Below are 17504 nucleotides of genomic sequence, written 5' to 3'. Positions count from 1 at the left end.
TGACAATGGCTAGCTAATATTGGCTTTGGCTTAAAAAGGCGTTTGTGAGGTAAAATGTATATCCTGCTGCAATCTAACAGATCTTTAGTGGCTTACAACCAGGAACCCACCCACGCCCCAAAATAATAGTACAGACACAGAATATTGAAAAACCTAAGTGACATCAGGCCACAACACACACAAACAAACCACAAAGCTAGCTGGGTGACCTCTCTCTCTTTGTAGTCCAATCCAGCTCACAAGGTTATTGCTGTGGAAAAAATAGGACAAAGAAGGGGTGTTACATCTGCTGTGAGTTACTTATGAAGTAATAATTTGAAGTAATAAAGGCAGGATAAAAAATTTTATTAGATTTTGTATTGTTATTATTGTATTTGATTATTCACAGTACACTGGCTTTAATGTAGACTTTTCTGTTGTACTTTTCAAATGCCATTGTAGTATTTGAGGCTGAACTAAGATGGTATCATTATCCGAGAAGGAGATGTTATTTAAGAGCTCCTATGTCCAATGGAGTTAAGCTGCATTGAGCTTGCAGATATTAAGTTTTGAATAGCCATAGATGGGATTAAGCTATCAAGTAAATAATACAACATTGGAATTAGCTGTATTTAAACTTCTTAATGAATATGTGTGTTAATTTCAAGGCTAAATATTAAACATACCAATTAATGTTTCAATTATTTTCATTATGTACCCAAATATAAAGATGATTCTATTCAGTGCCATTCTACCTATTTCTAATCAGATAAATTTAAAGGAAAGAAAATTATTAATTGTAGCTATAGCACTTAAACTTACATACTGCTTCATAGTGCTTTACACCACTCTCTAAGCAGTTTACAGAGTTTACAGCATATTGCCCCCAACAATCCGAGACCTCATTTTACCAGCCTCAAAAAGATGGAAGGCTGAGTAACCTTGAGTCGGTCAAAATCAAACTCCTAGCAGTGGGTAGAGTGAGCCTGCAATACTGCATTCTAACCACTGCACCATCAATGCTGATAATAAAAAGTATTATGAGTAATACTTTTAAAAATTATCCACATATACTCGCAGATAAGACTACCTACGAATAAATCAGCTCTCAAGTTTTTTAACCAAAATGCCATGAAAAATACACCACCCACAGATAGGACAATTGTAAAAATTAAGGCATATGAAAATTTTGAGAGTCAGCTTATCTGCTGGTGGTATATTTTTCATGGTATTTTGGTCCAAACTTCGAGCGTTGGTTTATCCACAGATAGGCTTATCCAAGAATATATACAATTACTAGTAAATACCAGATTACAAACCCATTGTTGTATTACTTTTCAAAATATCTTGTGGTTCTCCACAGATCAAAAAATGAAAAGAATGAATATCATTTTTCATCATTTTGCCCTTAATAAAGCTTGGGTGCTTAATACAACTCTTCAGACTTTTTTTAAGGAAAGACAGTGTGACATCTGAAATCTATTTAAAACATTAGGTTATTCTGAATCTGAAAACCTGAAAAGTCTGGTGCAAGGATTAAGTCCATTCTCAGGCAGGAAAATTTAGTGGGTGACTTTGGACTGTTCTTTCTCAGGCCAAGCTTCCTCCCAAGGTGGTTGTGTGGAAAAATTAGAGCAGGCCGTACAATTTATGCCACCTTGAACTTTTACTGATACAGTGGGATAAAATAATCTAACATATTTAAAGAGAAAATTAAAAATGATTATCGCACACCAAGAAAGATGGAGTTGGCAGAAGTCTTAGATTTGTTATCATTTCAGTTTATTAAGCTGCAATGTGGTCATTTAAAATGGGCTTCCGCGCCTGAATTTTTGTCTTTTGCCCTTATATAACTTTCATTATTTCAGTTTCCTAATCTTCATCTCTTGAAGCATTAAATAAACACAATTGAAGGAACTACCGATTCAGTGTGTTTGTCAGAAGAATACATGCTATGGACAGACAAATGAGGAATTGTTTGCCAGTGGCAGGCAAACAAAATAATTCCTTCATTTCCCCAGGGAAAAATGGGCACCACCCTTCAATTGTTTTGTTATTACCTATGTAAATAAATAGAGTTTTTTTGAGTGGAGAACAACAAAATGCATGTTTTCTTCAGTTATCTTAATATGTTTGAATACATTGTATTTTATTAATGTGCTTGATTTCTAAAATTGACTCACACTCATTTTGTTTTTCCTCCAGTTACAATTACCTCAATTGGAGAAAAAGGTATGATTGTTTCTTTGTAAAACATTTTATTTCTGTGCATATGTCAAGTCATAGAGTATTTGAACTTTTATCTTGCAAAATTATTAATTGCTTGAAAATTGGAAAGAAAAAAAATGTAATTTCAGCTTCAGGCCTTTCAGTCAGTTATGTGATGGACGCCTTCGGCTTTTGAAAAAATGAAATCTTGGCAACAGAAATATTGCTGACGCTTGCCTAAAATCTAAAATTACTCAGTTTTCTGAAGAACAGAAGCAGCATAAGCTTACTGTTCATCAAATCAAGGATCCACAAGAATTGCTGAGCTAAATAAACAAAAATAATTTATTCTAGCCAGGAAGTATCTCAAAAAATATGCAGAGTACTTTCCATTTTCCATCCAATAAATACTGGTGTGCCCTCTAACTTACATTCACCAGGATAGTTTGATCTAGTGGTTAAGTCATCAGGTTAGAAAGCAGGAGACCATGAATTCAAGTCCTGCCTTAGCCATGAAAACCAATCAACTTACTTTGGGCCAATCACCCTGTGTTAGATTAACCCACCTCACAGGGTTGTTGTTGTAGGGAAAATAGGAGTTGGAAAGTATGTTGTATATGTTTGCTGCCTTGAGCTATTTGTAAAAAATAATAAACGTGGGATACAAATAATTAAAAATAATTAATAGTACAAATTACAATTTTCCAAATGTTTAAACTGGTTGCATGTCTTTTTCTATAAACTGAATATTGCTGCAACTTTGCCTGTGAGGTTCAAATCAGCAATTACTGTATCTATATTAAAATACAGGTTTCAAGGATATTCTTACTTTTCCCCCCCAAGTTCCACCCCAGAATGTTCTGCTTTCCCCAGCAATGCCTCTCCTCCCTTAACAGCCTTTAAAATAAAAAATAATGGGACTGGATTCTGTTTTTTCTATGGAAAATGGTAGGGAAAAGCTGTTATATATGATAGGAAATGGAGAATGGCTACAGAGAGAAGGAAACAGATGCTTAATTAGAGAAGCATAGGAAATTAGAAATTTCCTTTTGACATCTGTAATCTTGTAAGATTATCTATTTAAAAAGTAAAGTAATTTGTTCTAAAAAGCTATCTGCAGTTGTAATTAAGTGTCAGGAACTTATTGGCTGGAAGATTCTAGAAGGAATATTTTCTCAAGATCAAAGATGATAGTAGCAACTACTCATGTTCTTTAGCACTGCTGCTGCTAATAAGATCTGGAAAGATAGTAATGGGAGAAAAAAGTAAAAAAGGATGAGTGAAAGCAGCAGTTCTCCTCCATGCTGCATCAAGAGCCCAGGATGGGTTGACTCCTTCCTGTGACATCATTTAGCTGAGTCTGTACTAAGATATAAAAGCCAGCCCCCGGGAGAGACCCCAGCTTTTGACTCAGCTCCTTTCAGTCAGTAACTATGTCTCTGAAAGCGTTCTGTTAGATAGCAATCACCAGCGATCTTCAGTACTTTTTTCCTCTCTTCAAGCAGCCCCCCTCCCCGCCTCTCTCTCTCTCTCTCTCTCTCTCTGATGTAGCCTCATCAGCCATTAGGCAGGAATTGGCTGAAGGCTTCAAGAGAGATTCAAGGGTCCATTCTTCTCTACCAAAATGGGAGGAGGTTGATGAGGAAAGAAGGGCTTCACCATCTGAACACAGTTACTCCTCTCATTCAGAGTGTGAAGAAGATGAGATTTTTGACCAAAATCTTTCAGAGGAAGAGGATTCTCACCCAGAGCAGACATCCTCTGCATTGGTCTTCAAACCTACTCTCTTCAGACCATTACTCAGCAAGGCCTTGGTCACTTCCAAGCTGTTGCCAGAGGAAGTAGCTCCTGAGCCACAAGGAGATCCCTCTAGCCATGGGGATTCGCTCTTCTCCAAGCCTGTCATTCATGCAGAGGTTTTGCCTTCTCCCATTTTGTTCCTGGACATGGTCAAGGAACAGTGCGCTTCTCCTTCGGCAGGTCCTCGCCCATCTTTTGTAGATAAGCGTTCCTACAATGTCAGCGCGGCTCTGGACAATGACCTGGCAGTGCCTTCTGTTGACATTCTGGTTCTAGCCTCGTTCTCATCTTCTGGCACTCCCATGGAGCCAGAAGATATCCTGAAACCAGATGATAAATGTGCTGAACAGACCCTCAAGCGCAATCACCAGGCTGCTGCTTGGGCTGTTCGGGCTTCAACAGCAGCATCCTTCTTCACCAGGGCATCCATATAGTGGCTGCGCCAACTCCAGAATAGATTGCCTGCTTCTGACCTTCGGTCTCACCAAGACCTTAATAAAATTATTGCAGCGGCGGAATTCACTGTGGATGCCACTCTCAATTCCGCCAAATTTGCATCCAAGGCCATGACATCTGCAGCAAGAAGACTTTTATGGCTCCGAAATTGGCAGGTGGAGTCACGCCGAAAATGGAAGCTGGCTTCAGTTCCTTTCGCAGGTGATAAGCTTTTTGGCGATGCTCTGGAACCTTATCTCATCAAAACCAGAGATAAACGTAAAATTCTCTCTTCCTCTGGGAACAAAGCTGACTATTGCCCTGCTCCTTATCACCCTCCTGCCTTCCGAGCGGAGACTCATCTCGCTTTCCCCACTCTCAAAGGCCGTACTCCAAACACCAAGACCAACGGGCGGAAGCATCTGGCAGGCAACAACCTTCTACTGGTAAACAGCCCTTCCGGGGGGGGGGGTCGTTCCTTCCGTCACTCTAATCCCTCATTCTCCCCACCCATCGGAGGTTGCCTAGCCTTCTTTGCCTCCACATGGGAGGATGCCTGGGTGCTCAGCACTATTAAGTCAGAGTTACAATTGGACTTCCTAACCCCACCCCACCCCAAAAATTTTTTATCTGTCCTGTGTCTCAGGACATTTCCAGGCAAGCCCTCATGAATCAGGCCATTCAGCACCTTCTTGAAATCAGGGCTATTCAACCTGTTCCCCCATCTCAATGGGGACGTGGGCTTTACTCTCGCCTTTTCATCGTTCCCAAAGCCTCAGGGGGGTGGCGAGCCATCCTTGATCTAAAATTTCTCAACCAATTTGTAAAATACAGGCGATTTAAAATGCAGACTCTACATTCTATTTTAGAGAGCGTTCGAGAGGGCAAACTCCTCTCTTCCATTGATCTCACTGAGGCTTACCTCCACATCCCAATTTGGCCTCATCCTCGCCAGTTTCTCCGTTTCTGTTATCAGAATACCCATTACCAATATCGAGCACTTCCCTTTGGCCTCTCATCGGCTCCAAGGGTCTTCACAAAGGTTCTGGCAGCATTGGTGGCATCTCTGCGTTCTATTCCAGTGAGGATCCAATGTTACTTGGATGACATTTTGATTCTTTCCTCTTCCATCCTTGCAGCCCATCGGGATCTGCAAATTACCCTGTCATGTCTCCAGAGCCACAGATTTTCCATCAACACCAAAAAGAGCCAGCTCTCTCCTACAACCAAATTGCAACACTTGGGAGCAGTCATCGATACCATGCCGTGCCAGGTTTTCCTGTCCCCAGCTTGTGGAAAGAGCCTTGCAGAGATCATCAGCCAGATCCAGCAACATCAAATTGTCCCCCTGTCGCTGCTGTCCAAACTTCTGGGGAAGATGGTTTCCTGTATTGGCATCATCCCGTGGCCTCAGCTACACTCCCGAGCCCTCCAATGGTTCCTGCTTCCCTACCAACGAGCAGGAACCAGCCACTCATCCATCAAGGTCCCACTCGCGCTACAAATCCAGAGATTTCTCAATTGGTGGCATTCCCCATCTATCTGGAGGGGACTCCTGTTCAGGGACCCAGACAGGCTAGTGATAACCACCGATGCCAGCCTCCTGGGTTGGGGTTCCCATATGCCGGGCCAGATAACTCAGGGCATTTGGTCCAGATCGGAACAGACCCTTCCCATAAATTGGCTAGAGCTCAGAGCCATTTTTCTGGCTCTCAAGCATTTCAGGCAATCAGTGACCGGCTCTCATGTTCTAGTCCTTACGGACAACATGGCCACAAAGGCTCATGTCAACCAGCAAGGGGGGATGAGGTCCAAAGCCCTCATGAGAGAGGCTCTACGGCTGGAGTTATGGGCAGAGAAATACCTGTTATCGATCTTGGCGGACCACATCTCCGGGGTCGACAACTCCCAGGCCGACTGGCTCAGCAGGAACCTAGTTGACCAGGCAGAATGGTCCATTCCTCTGTCTCTATTCAGGGATCTTTCCCTCAGATTCGTAACACCGGAGGTGGATCGTTTCTCCACTCCTCAAAACGTCCACGTCACCAGATTCTTCATCAGGTTTCCTTGCCAGGGAGCGGATGGGACCAATGCTCTTCGGTGCAGATGGCCCAAGGGTCTCCTCCTCTCCTTTCCCCCGCTTCCCATCATTCCGGCAGTAATTCAGAAGATGTTGGAGGAACGTGTGGAGCTCCTCCTCCTAGCACCCTATTGGCCAAGGGGGCCCTGGTTTGCGGATGTGGTCAATCTATCGGTGGCTTCTCCTTGGAGGATCCCTGCCCATCTAATCTCCCTTCACCAGGGGGCCCTGCTCCACCCAGAGCCCCATTGGTTCAAGCTGACCGTGTGGCACTTGAGCGGCAGCGGCTAGAGGAGGCTGATCTTCCAGAAAGGGTCATCCTCACTATCCTGGCTTCTCGCAAACCTTCTACAAGGTGCATCTATGATGCCACCTGGAAGGCTTTTTCCCGATGGTGCCTCAGGGAGGGTCTTTCTCCTGCTTCAGCCCAGTTGGCAGAAGTTCTTAGCTTCCTTCAGCATGGGCCGGTGAAAGGTTTGGCCCCCAGCACCTTAGGCAGGCAGGTTGCAGCCCTCTCCTCGGTCCTTTCATGGGGTTCGCTTCCTTCCTTATCCCATCACACTTCAGTCAGGAGGTTTTTGAAAGGGGCTTCACAGGTATCCTTCCTGGGACCTTAATTTGGTCCTTAATGCCCTTACAAAGCCCCCCTCTGAACCCCTTAGAACAGTGTTTCTCCGTTTCCTGACTCTGAAGGTAGTGTTCCTTGTTGCCATCACTTCTGCCAGGAGGGTTTCCGAGCTTGCTGCTCTTTCCATCAGACAGGACCTTTGTTCCTTTCACGATGGTAGGGTTGTTCTTTGTCTGGACTCCTCATTTATTCCGAAGGTTTCACAGGTCCCAGGACATTGTTTTGCCTGACTTCTGTCCTCTCCCGCACCATGACTTAGAGTGGCAGTGGCACACGCTAGATGTAAGAAAGGCTCTTAGAATATACATTAAGCGCACTTCCTCCTTCAGGAAGTCAGAAGCCATGTTTGTTTCCTTTTTCCCTTCTCACTTGGGGCACAAGGCCTCTTCTCCTACTATTAGCAAGTGGGTCAGGTATTGCATTGAGCAGGCCTACAAAGCTGCGGCCCTTCCGGTTCCCTGAGGTCTGACAGCTCACTCTACCAGAAGTGCGGCCACTTCTGCTGCCTGGGCGACCCAAGCATCCTTGGAGGAGATTTATTGTGCGGCCACGTGGACATCCCCGTCTCCTTTCATCAGACACTACCATCTGGATGCCTTTGCCTCGGTGACTGCAACCTTCGGCAGATGGGTGCTTCAACAAGTGGTTCCACAGTCGGTGTGATGAGCCAGATGAGGACCTGCCCGTGGACATGTAAGCTTTGGTATGTCCCATCCTGGGCTCTCGATGCAGCATGGAGGAGAATGGGCTTTGGTAGAAGTTATCGTGAACGCCCTTTCTATCTATGCTGCAAGAGAGCCCAGCCCCTCCCTTGATTCGTCCAGAGGGGATAAGACATATTTCTGTATTTATTTTGGGCTTTCAGAGACACCTTTCAGTCTGTCAAGTATCTTCGCCAAAACTGGGGTCTCTCCCGGAGGCTGGCTTTTATATCTTAGTACAGACTCAGCTATGATGTCATAGGAAGGAGTCAACCCATCCTGGGCTCTCTCGCAACATAGATAGAAAGGGCGTTCACGGTAACTTCTACCAACGCCCATTTTAAACTTTTAGAGAGAGATTAAAAAATAAGTAGTGAAATAATGAGTCAGTTTCCATCTTACTCCGTCAATCAGTTTTCTAGTGTCGAAGGAAGGAAGAATGAATAAACCTTTGCTGATATCATTCAGCACTAGAAAAGAGACTTCCCAAAAAATATACCTCAAATTTTACTGATCACAGATTTAGGTGCTACAATGCAACCTTGTTCTTATTAAATAAATTAAATCCTTGGCTTTTTGTGAAGTAAGTTTCTCAAAGAGTAACTAGAAAAGGAATCCTCATTTAATCATCCCTAATAGGGATATCCATAGACTAGCCAATTGTTGTGAAAAATAGTCTGAGTTGACAATTACAGAATCTGGAATAAAAATTGGAAAACTGGATCTCTTTTCTCCTATAGTCTGTCATGAGAAAAGCAGAAAAAAAAATGTAAATTCTAATTCCTTGTTATAGTCTACATATATCATAAAACTCAAATGCAGCACATTAAATTGTTTCCAATTAGTTATCTAAAAGGAGTATATACTATATTGCTAATCAGCTTCAATATCAATATTTCAAAATTACCCTAAATGGCTATTATATCATTGTCATGTAAAGTAGTTTAGATTCACTATCATATGCCTTACATGCTTGATGTCTTGAGACTGTCTAATCTATAATTTCAACAATTCAGTTAAGGATTAAAGAACACTAGAGGCTTCCTTGGGATACCACAAAATTGCTTGATGGTCAAGAAAAACTCCATTTGATATCTACCTGTGCACTACTATTACTGTTAATTTTGTCATCACTCCTTATCACCCATCACTCCTTATCACCCATCCCACTTGTGACTGTATGACTGTAACTTTGTCGCTGGTATACTTACAATTTATATTGAGTGTTTCCTAGTATGATTGATTGCTTATTGCACCCTATGACTATCATTAAGTGTTGTACCTTATGATTCTTGACTCCTGACTAATGTATCTTTTATGTATACTGAGAGGATTTACACCAAGACAGATTCCTTGTGTGTCCAATCACACTTGGCCAATAAAGTATTCCTATTCTATTCTATTCTATTCTATCCTACCTAGCAACAGGTGGAAATACCAAATTGTAACCCTGGGAACAAAGGAGTATAGAAATCCATATCTTCTTATTAAAAATCTGAGCTGTATTAAATGTCTTTTCAGTGTCTTACAAGGTTAGAAAATCCTATTCTAAATTATCTGCCATGATAATTTATGATCTGGTATGAACTGATATGATTTATGCTTGAGCAGGATATTGGACTAGAAGATCTCCAAGGTCACTTTCAATTGTGGTATTCCATGTTTTATTTCTAAACTAAGTTGTCAAATAGATATTATCAAATGTCTGTCTACTTTTCATAAATGCCAACTGACACGAGTGAATTATCCACAATTCCATTTTCTATAGCTTCATAGCTAGTGTTGCAATTATTTCTATAATGTAGACCTCTTAAAATGAAATTTATAAAGGTAGTGGGAATATAGAAAGATTAATTGATTGATTGTGAATCTCTACCAATATAGGTTCTGATACATCTAGAAAAAATGTAAACCATTCAACTAAAAATCCATCAGGTCCAGGGCTTTCTTCAATTTCATTGATTAAATTGTCCCTATAACTTCTTACAAAATCAATGGGTGTGCTTTTTTTCTTCCTATGAGTTCTCTTACACTTGAAATTTATAATTTGTTGCACAGTTAGTGATGTCGTGTGTGTGTGTGTTTATAAAAATAATGAAACAGGTAATTGATTCAGATTCAATACATAACTGATATAAAATTATGTTGTTTCAATCAGCAAGACAATACTTTTCCAGCTTTCTCCCTTGATCCCCATAAATCTAATTAAAATACAATACTTCATCAAATATTCAGATTTTTCTGAAAACGATAGCCCCAATTTAATTTTAGCTGCTATAAATACTTGATACAATTCATTGGAGGGGAGGGTATTTCTAGCATAAGACGAACGTGAGTCTTTAATCATCTTTTCCAACTGTATAAGATTAAAATCTCAAAATTTCTATTTTGGTAAGGCAATAGCAATAAAAGATCTCTAAGTAGATGCCTTTAAACGCATCCCAAAGAATTAAAATATTGGTAAAGCCCATTTTTAAAAAGCATCTTGATTTATTCTAAAATAGGAGGTTTGGGGAGAATTACTTAGAAGCTGTCTTGGATTAGAATGGTACAATCAGGCCACCTTTCCTTAACCCCCCAGAGCAGGAATGTACAGCTGTTATGTCATGCTTCCATGTACTGGGCATCATATGATTTTCAGCTCATCCCCAGGAGGGAATTTCATTATCTTTGCACAGCATGGTGTTTTCAGTTACGGTGACACAACCAATTTGATCCTTTTTTGGGACACCTCAGAAGCAGGTAGCAAGATGTTACTCTATGCAGTTCAAATCCTGTACTGGGAATTTAACTCCTGGTCCTTTGTATTTTAGATGACTATACAAAGCATGGGTTTTAGGAGCTATCCAGGCCCTGGATATTTATAGTTACTACCCTATTAGCCACCTCCAGCCTGCCACACACCTATTAAATTAAATTTCAAGTGAACTCAGGTATTTGAAATGTTAAGTTTAACAATAATTGCTCAAATGAAATTAAGCTTGGTTTTACTTTACTGCATTTCAATTAAAATACTTTGTTCTTTCTCACAAATATTTTAATGTAACATGACAGATTCCATGTATATATTCTCTCAGTTCATTTTTCAAAACAATGTATGGCTGTCCATCTCAGATTCATGGCTCTGGGCGGGTAACATTTTTAAAAAAATAATAATAATAGAACATTATTTAAAAATATATGTACTCTCAAAACCAATTATTTCAGCCAGTTGTTTCTATTCTAGTAACATTAATAGTTTCATAAAATTGTGTGTATTCAAGGCTGCCCTAAAAAAAAACCAGTGATCTATAATGTCACTGGAGCAGACAGATCCTCCTAATGCCTCTGGATTGCACTGAGGCCTAATGGTATTTCTTCTTAAACTTTTGTTCTTTATCAGCTTGGAAAGTAGGTCAACAATTACTCATTTGGTATGAGATTGTGACAGAAACATAAATATTCAATATTCCCCTCTGCTTCCTCTCCCTTCATCAGTTGCCCTCCATTCATCAATTAGTTACAAAAGATCTTTTCTTTCTTTTCTTTTCTTTCGCAATTCCTGAAGGCTATTTGCAGTTGTTTACAATCAGAAAATCTTCAGTAGCTGAAACAGCAACTTCTGGATTTAAGAGATAAAGGCAATTGTAGTAATTGGCATTCCATTATCTTTTTAACGTAATTTTATAAACCTATTTAGAAAATGCAGTTGGATTACGAACTCTAAAGTACAAAAACTAGCAATCTGCACATGGTAAATTAGCTGGAAGCTATTGACACATATTTAGTTTAGATAAGTTGACAATGGACATATCTATCATGAAATCTTATTCTTGACTCAGGGTTGCTTCTGGGTTGGAAGTAGCATGCCTTCTAAAACTAGCTCCAGGTGAACAAAAGTATGTCTCTCTCTCTCCTACCTGTGAGAAGCATCTGGTTGTTACTAAAAAAATGCTGGTCTAAGATGGCTGATCCAGCACAGCTATTTATATAGTTATGTTCTGACATTCTTAAATTCTTAAATACAGTTTCTTCCATGGAATAAATAATATGTTTTTGCTCCTATAATAGAATTTTTTGGACTTTGTAATATTTACTAATATATTACTTATTTTATGTAAATTACTCTCAGCTTATAGAAACATTTGGGACAAGGAACTGATAGCATGTGTATTTTTTCCGAATAATGAATTTGTTTGTATTTTCCTGTTGTGACTAGTAACTGTATTATGAGCAAATAAGCTTATGAACACTTTATATAAAAAAACCATATGTGTCCTGTTCTAGCTAAGCCATTTGCTTATCAATTACTGGACATGATTAGTTCAGAGTCCAGGTTCTGTAATGCATATGATTTCTAAGGCAAAGAGTATATTTAATAAATTCTTGTTACTAAAACACATATATTACTGGTTGGTTTATTTATTTTATTGCTTTATTTACTTTATTGTCAACATTTTGGAAAATAAAGATTTAGAAGGATCTTGACAGACTTTAGCATGGGCCCTATCCAACATGATGCAATTCAGTGGTGAGAAAAGTTAAGGTCCTACGCTTAGGCAGGAAAAAACAAATACACAGATATAGAATAGGCGGTACCTGGCTCAATAGTAGTAACTGTTAGAGAGATCTAGGTATCCTGAGGGATCACTGTTAAGTATGAGTAAGCAGTGTGCTACCCCTGCCAAAAAAAACCAATGCAGTTCTAGGCTGCATCAACAGAGAAATAGCACCAAGATCATGGGAAGTTATAGTACTGCTGTATGTTGCTCTAATGAGTCCACATCTGGAATACTGCATCCAGTTCTGGTCAACACAACACACACACAAATGTTGAGACCCTAGAAAGAGTGCAGAGAAGAGCAACAAAAGACGATAAGGTTCTTGAGACTAAATCTTAAAATGAACAGCAAAGGGAACTAGGTATGTTTAGCCTATTGAAGAAAAGGCTTGGGACTATGATTGTAGTCTTCCAATACTTGAAGAGCTGTTGCAGAGAAGAGAGCATTGGTTTATTCTCCGTAGAACCTGAGGGCAGGACAAGAAACAACAGGTGAAGCTTATCAAAGAGAGATTCGACCTGAAAATGAGGAATTTCCTGACAGGGAGAACAATTAATCAATGGAGCAATTTGTCTCCCAGAGTTGTGGGTGCTCCATCACAGAAGGTTTAAAAAAACAGAAGAAGATTGGGCAACCATTTGTCTGGGATGGCCTTGAGCAGGGGAGTGGACTAGAAGACTAGGTCCCTTCCAAGCCTTTGATTCAATGATTTTGTGGAGTTAAACCAACCCAATAGGCATTAAAACATATGCAGCAATTAACATGCATCCATAAAGCTGCAATTGGAATTTTGCAATTGCCCTTGATATATCTCAAAATTGGTCACTTAAAGAGAGAGAATTTTTCTGTAACTAGAAAGCTTCCTCACTCGAAACTGCTGTCTTGCTGGAACTGAATTTAAGCCTGTTTGTCTCTATCTAGGCTGTAACAGCCTCCAGGACATAGGGACAAGTTCTCAACGACAACTTCCGTTTGGGCCATAGTTGAGATATAAAGCTGAGTATTATATTTACAACACATGACTCCATGCAAATGTTAAATAAGAAGAATGAATGCATCAAAATAGAATAGTTTCTCATGGACTATACATTTGCTTATTATAAATATTCATAATTTCAGAAGTAAGAAAGATATAAATTATGAATACCAGATTATATTGGCAGACTGAGCTTATCCAAGTGAAATGAAGGATGACCTTTTCTGAAGCTGAGGCTGGATTTTATTAATTCAAATGTATTCAATTTGTATAGCCACATATCTCATATTTGCAACTCTGAGCAGCTCACATATTAAAAACAACCACGTAACACAACCAAAATATGAAAACAGTAAAAATACAATAACTCTTAAAACCAAATGAAAAATCTAATTAAAAGTAAAAAATAAATTTAAAAACAAGATTTTATAAGTGCAAATATTTCAACATATGATGATTTCCATTTCCATATTTTGTAATAATAAAATACAATTATAATATTTATAGTGCTTATCTCAAATTGCATATATTATTGCTATCATATATTCTTTTTGCAGGAAAACATACCTTTGATTCTGAACTCTGCTTAGAAACCTCAAGCAAAACTGGCTTGTATTGTCAATATTGTGGTTATCTAAAAAGAAGACAGCCCTGATTTTTAAAACCCAGAAAAATAAAAAGCAAAGAAAAAATGTCCAGTGTAATTACTAGTTACTATGGTTGCCATCATTATCTGAAACATCTGGCAATTTCTACTCATACATGTATCTATTTATCTCAGGTTTCTTTGTGTGTGCATATCTGTATGCTATCCCTACAAGTCATTCATATAACATAGAAAGATCGATGTCTCCAAATAATTGAATTAATATTGGTTGATTAAAATAAATTGGCTAGAAAACAAGAAACCCCATCAGGACTTATCTGGATGCTTATCTTGTATAATGACTCTAGGTAGCTCACAACGATCCATAAAAACATAGCTAAAATCAGAAGTAGTCTTCCCCTCCAGGCACCAAACTAAACAGCCTCCCAGTCCAACCCATACCCTAGTCCAGTGTTAGGGGGAAAATTCAAATAGAAGAGATCCCTTGTATCTCAGGAGGAAAGCTACTCCAAAGTGCTGGGGCAGCCATCAGGTAGCAGCATTTAGAAAGGAGACCTGGAGCTTGCTCACCTATCTAACCAAATATCTTGTTTCCCCAAAAATAGGACCTAGCATATTTTACACTTCTTCTTCTTCTTCTTTTTCTTCAGCGTTTGTCTCGCGCTCGGGCGAGGTCCGCTAATGTCCTTGAGTACTGCTTCCACACCTCTCTGTCTGCCACGTGTGTCGGGTCTGCCTTCGCGATCTCTAGATCGGCCTTGATCGTGTCCATCCAGCGTTGTTTAGGTCTACCACGCGGTCTCGCTCCTCCGACAGTCACCTTCATTACAGATTTGATGATGGATTCTTCCTTGGCGCGGCTCACGTGGCCGAACCATCGTGGCCGGGACTGCCTCATGACCGTGGGGATGGGCACGGCGTTGAACCGTCTACGCACTTCTTCGTTCCTGACGCGATCGAGTAGGGTGAGGCCTACCGACCATCGGAGCATTCGCATCTCCATTATCTGGAGTCTGCTTTCGACTTCTTTGGTCGTCGGCCAGCACTCTGCGCCGTATATGGCCACGGGCGCACCACAGAGTTATAGATTTTCGCCTTCAGGCGCATCGGCATCTTCTTGTCACAGAGGACGCCCGTGACGGACTTCCATTTGCCCCACGCTGCATTGATCCTGGCTGCCACCTCAGTTTGTAGTAGGCCTTCTTCCCCAAGAGTAGTTCCCAGGTACTTGAAGGTGGAGGCGCGCGGTAGCTCCTGCCCGTTCACGTGGATGGAGCCTGTCATTTCATTGTCAGTGGTCAGGTATTCGGACTTCTTTAGGTTCAGCCGGGCCCGAACTGCTCGAGGCGGTCGTGCCACTGTTGGACTCGGTGCTCTAGTTCAGCCTTGCACAGGTTGGCCAGGAACACATCATCGGCGTGAGAGCAGCGTCCATGGGGCGGGCGTGTACAGGTCGTGTGTAATTGTGTCCATCACCAGAATGAACAGCAGTGGTGAGAGAGCAGAGCCCTGGTGTACGCCGACGGTAATATTAAACTCCTCTGATATCCCAGCTGCCGCTTTTACACGGCTTTTGTGACATCTGTATAGGAGTTGGACCCATTGTACGAGCAGCTCAGGCACGCCGTGGTCTCGCAGTGCGTACCAGATGAGATCGTGCGGGACTCGGTCGAAGGCCTTTTCCAAGTCTAGGAAGGCGGTGTGGGCGGGATTTTCTTCTCTCTGTGAGCCTCCATCAGCATCCGCACACCGAAGATGGCGTCGGTGGTGCCGCAGTTCTTGATGAATCCAGCCTGGTTGGCGCTGATGTCGACGGTGTCCCGAATGCGCTTATCAGGGCGCGTTCAAAGATCTTCATAGTGTGTGACAGTAACCTGACCGGTCTGTAGTTGGAGCAGTCCGCTGGGCTGCCCTTTCCCTTCAGATCGGAACAGTGGTGCTGCGGTACCAGTCGTGTGGCACTTTTCCCGTGGAGACGATGTTGTTGAACAGCTCGCACAGCCACAATGCCGAGCCCGGTAGTGCCTTTTTCCAGAAGTCGGCAGGGATGTCGTCTGGTCCTGTTGCCTTACCGTTTTTCATGGCCTTGATGGCGTCGGCGACCTCGCTGGCATAAATGCCTGAGACTGGGCCTTCAACTGGGTCACCTCGCGGGGTTCGTGGGTGTGGGAACTCCTCGGTGGAGATCTTCTCGAAGTATTGCCGCCACCTCTCCGCAGCGTCTCTGGGGTTGGCGATCAAATTTCCCCTTTCGTCGTTGATCCCATGAAACTGGTCAATGTCCAGGGTCTTCCTGTGTCTGCTTTTGGCTAGGCGGTAGATCTCATTCTCGCCTTCTCGCGTGTTCAGCTTCTCGTAGATGTCATCGTAGTGGGAGCTTCTGGCTGTCGCTACTGCTTTCTTGGCTGCCTTTTTGGCCGCCTTGTATTCGCAGAGCTTCTCGCTGGTCTTGTCCTGAAGAAAGGCCTTGTAGAGCCGTTTCTTCAGGTGTACGGCATCTTGTACTTCCGGTGTCCAGAGCCATGTATCTCGTTCGATGCGTCTCCGTCCTGGCTTGGTGCAACCAAGCTGTTGGCAACCGGCAGTGTGAACAGTGCTCTTCAGCATGGACCACGCTTCCTGTGGCCCGTCGACCATCTGCGGGAACTGCTCCGGTTTGATGAGGGGTCCCTCCATCTTCTTCTGGTTCCACCACTTGATTCGTGGCTGGTCTGCATTTCTTTTGTCAATCCTGGTCTTGGGCTTGCTGATCCTGATCTTCGCCATCAGCGGCCTGTGCTGACTGCTCGATTAAATGCGGACGCCTTGGCGTTGAGCACGTTTTTAGCGGCTCTTCGTCGTCGATGATGTAGTCGATCTGTGTGTGGTGGCTCCCGTTTCTGCTATGGTAGGTGAGGAGTTGAGATTCTCGCCTAATGAAGCAGGTATTCGTGATGGTCATCATGGGAGTCGGCAAAGTCCAGGATCCTCTGGCCATTCTCATTCGTATCGCCTGTGCCGTGCCCACCGTGGCACTGGTGTCCGTTTTTGTCCCGCCCTACATGACCATTCAGGTCGCCCGAGATGATGATGTCGTCTTCGTGTGGGATCTGCCTGAGTTGGATGTCGAGCAGTTCCCAGAAGGTATCCTTCTCCTCCTCGTGACATCCGGTCTGAGGCGTGGCGGACAAGATGTGTGGCGCTGCCTCTCGGTCGCTACGACGATTATCATCAGTCGTTCTGTGAGGCGCTTAACTTCTGCGACGGAACTTTGCCAGCTTGGACTGACAACCACAGCTACACACCGCGGTTTTCCTTACAGCTGGTGTATATGATCTTGTAGCCGTCTATAGTCGTAGCCTTGTTGCCCTTCCAGCGAGTTTCCTGGAGGCAGCAGATGTCCAGCTTCCTGTCCCGCATGGCCCTGGCGATCTCGGTCGGCGTCCAGTCAGCGAATCCACGTTCCAGGTGGCCACCTTGAGCGTCTGGCAGTCCTCTGTTCCCGCTTGCGTTTTTCACACGGCCGTGCTTTCCGCGTGGACCATTTCGTTGATTTTGGCGCAGGCCAAT

The 17504-nt window shown here is 42.3% G+C and overlaps 1 protein-coding gene across 4 annotated transcripts in view; it reads left to right on the top strand.

Annotated features, from left to right (window-relative positions):
• The window catches only part of ZDHHC20 (zDHHC palmitoyltransferase 20), a 67458-nt gene that overhangs the window by 12260 nt on the left and 37694 nt on the right, over positions 1-17504 (top strand). For 2 of the 4 annotated variants that reach the window (XM_026708954.2, XM_087937151.1), the window contains exon 2: positions 2185-2211. The exons of the other annotated variants lie outside the window; for them this stretch is intronic. In XM_026708954.2, coding sequence (XP_026564739.1) covers positions 2185-2211 — 27 coding nt within the window. The remainder of the gene's footprint in view (positions 1-2184; positions 2212-17504) is intronic. 4 annotated transcript variants of the gene reach the window in all.

The sequence above is a fragment of the Pseudonaja textilis genome, chromosome 7 (assembly GCF_049901715.1).
Source record: "Pseudonaja textilis isolate UNSWEBS1 chromosome 7, rPseTex1.2, whole genome shotgun sequence".
NCBI lineage: Eukaryota > Metazoa > Chordata > Lepidosauria > Squamata > Elapidae > Pseudonaja > Pseudonaja textilis.
Note: the sequence above shows the minus strand (reverse complement) of the source record. Positions and strands in the feature narration are given on the sequence as shown.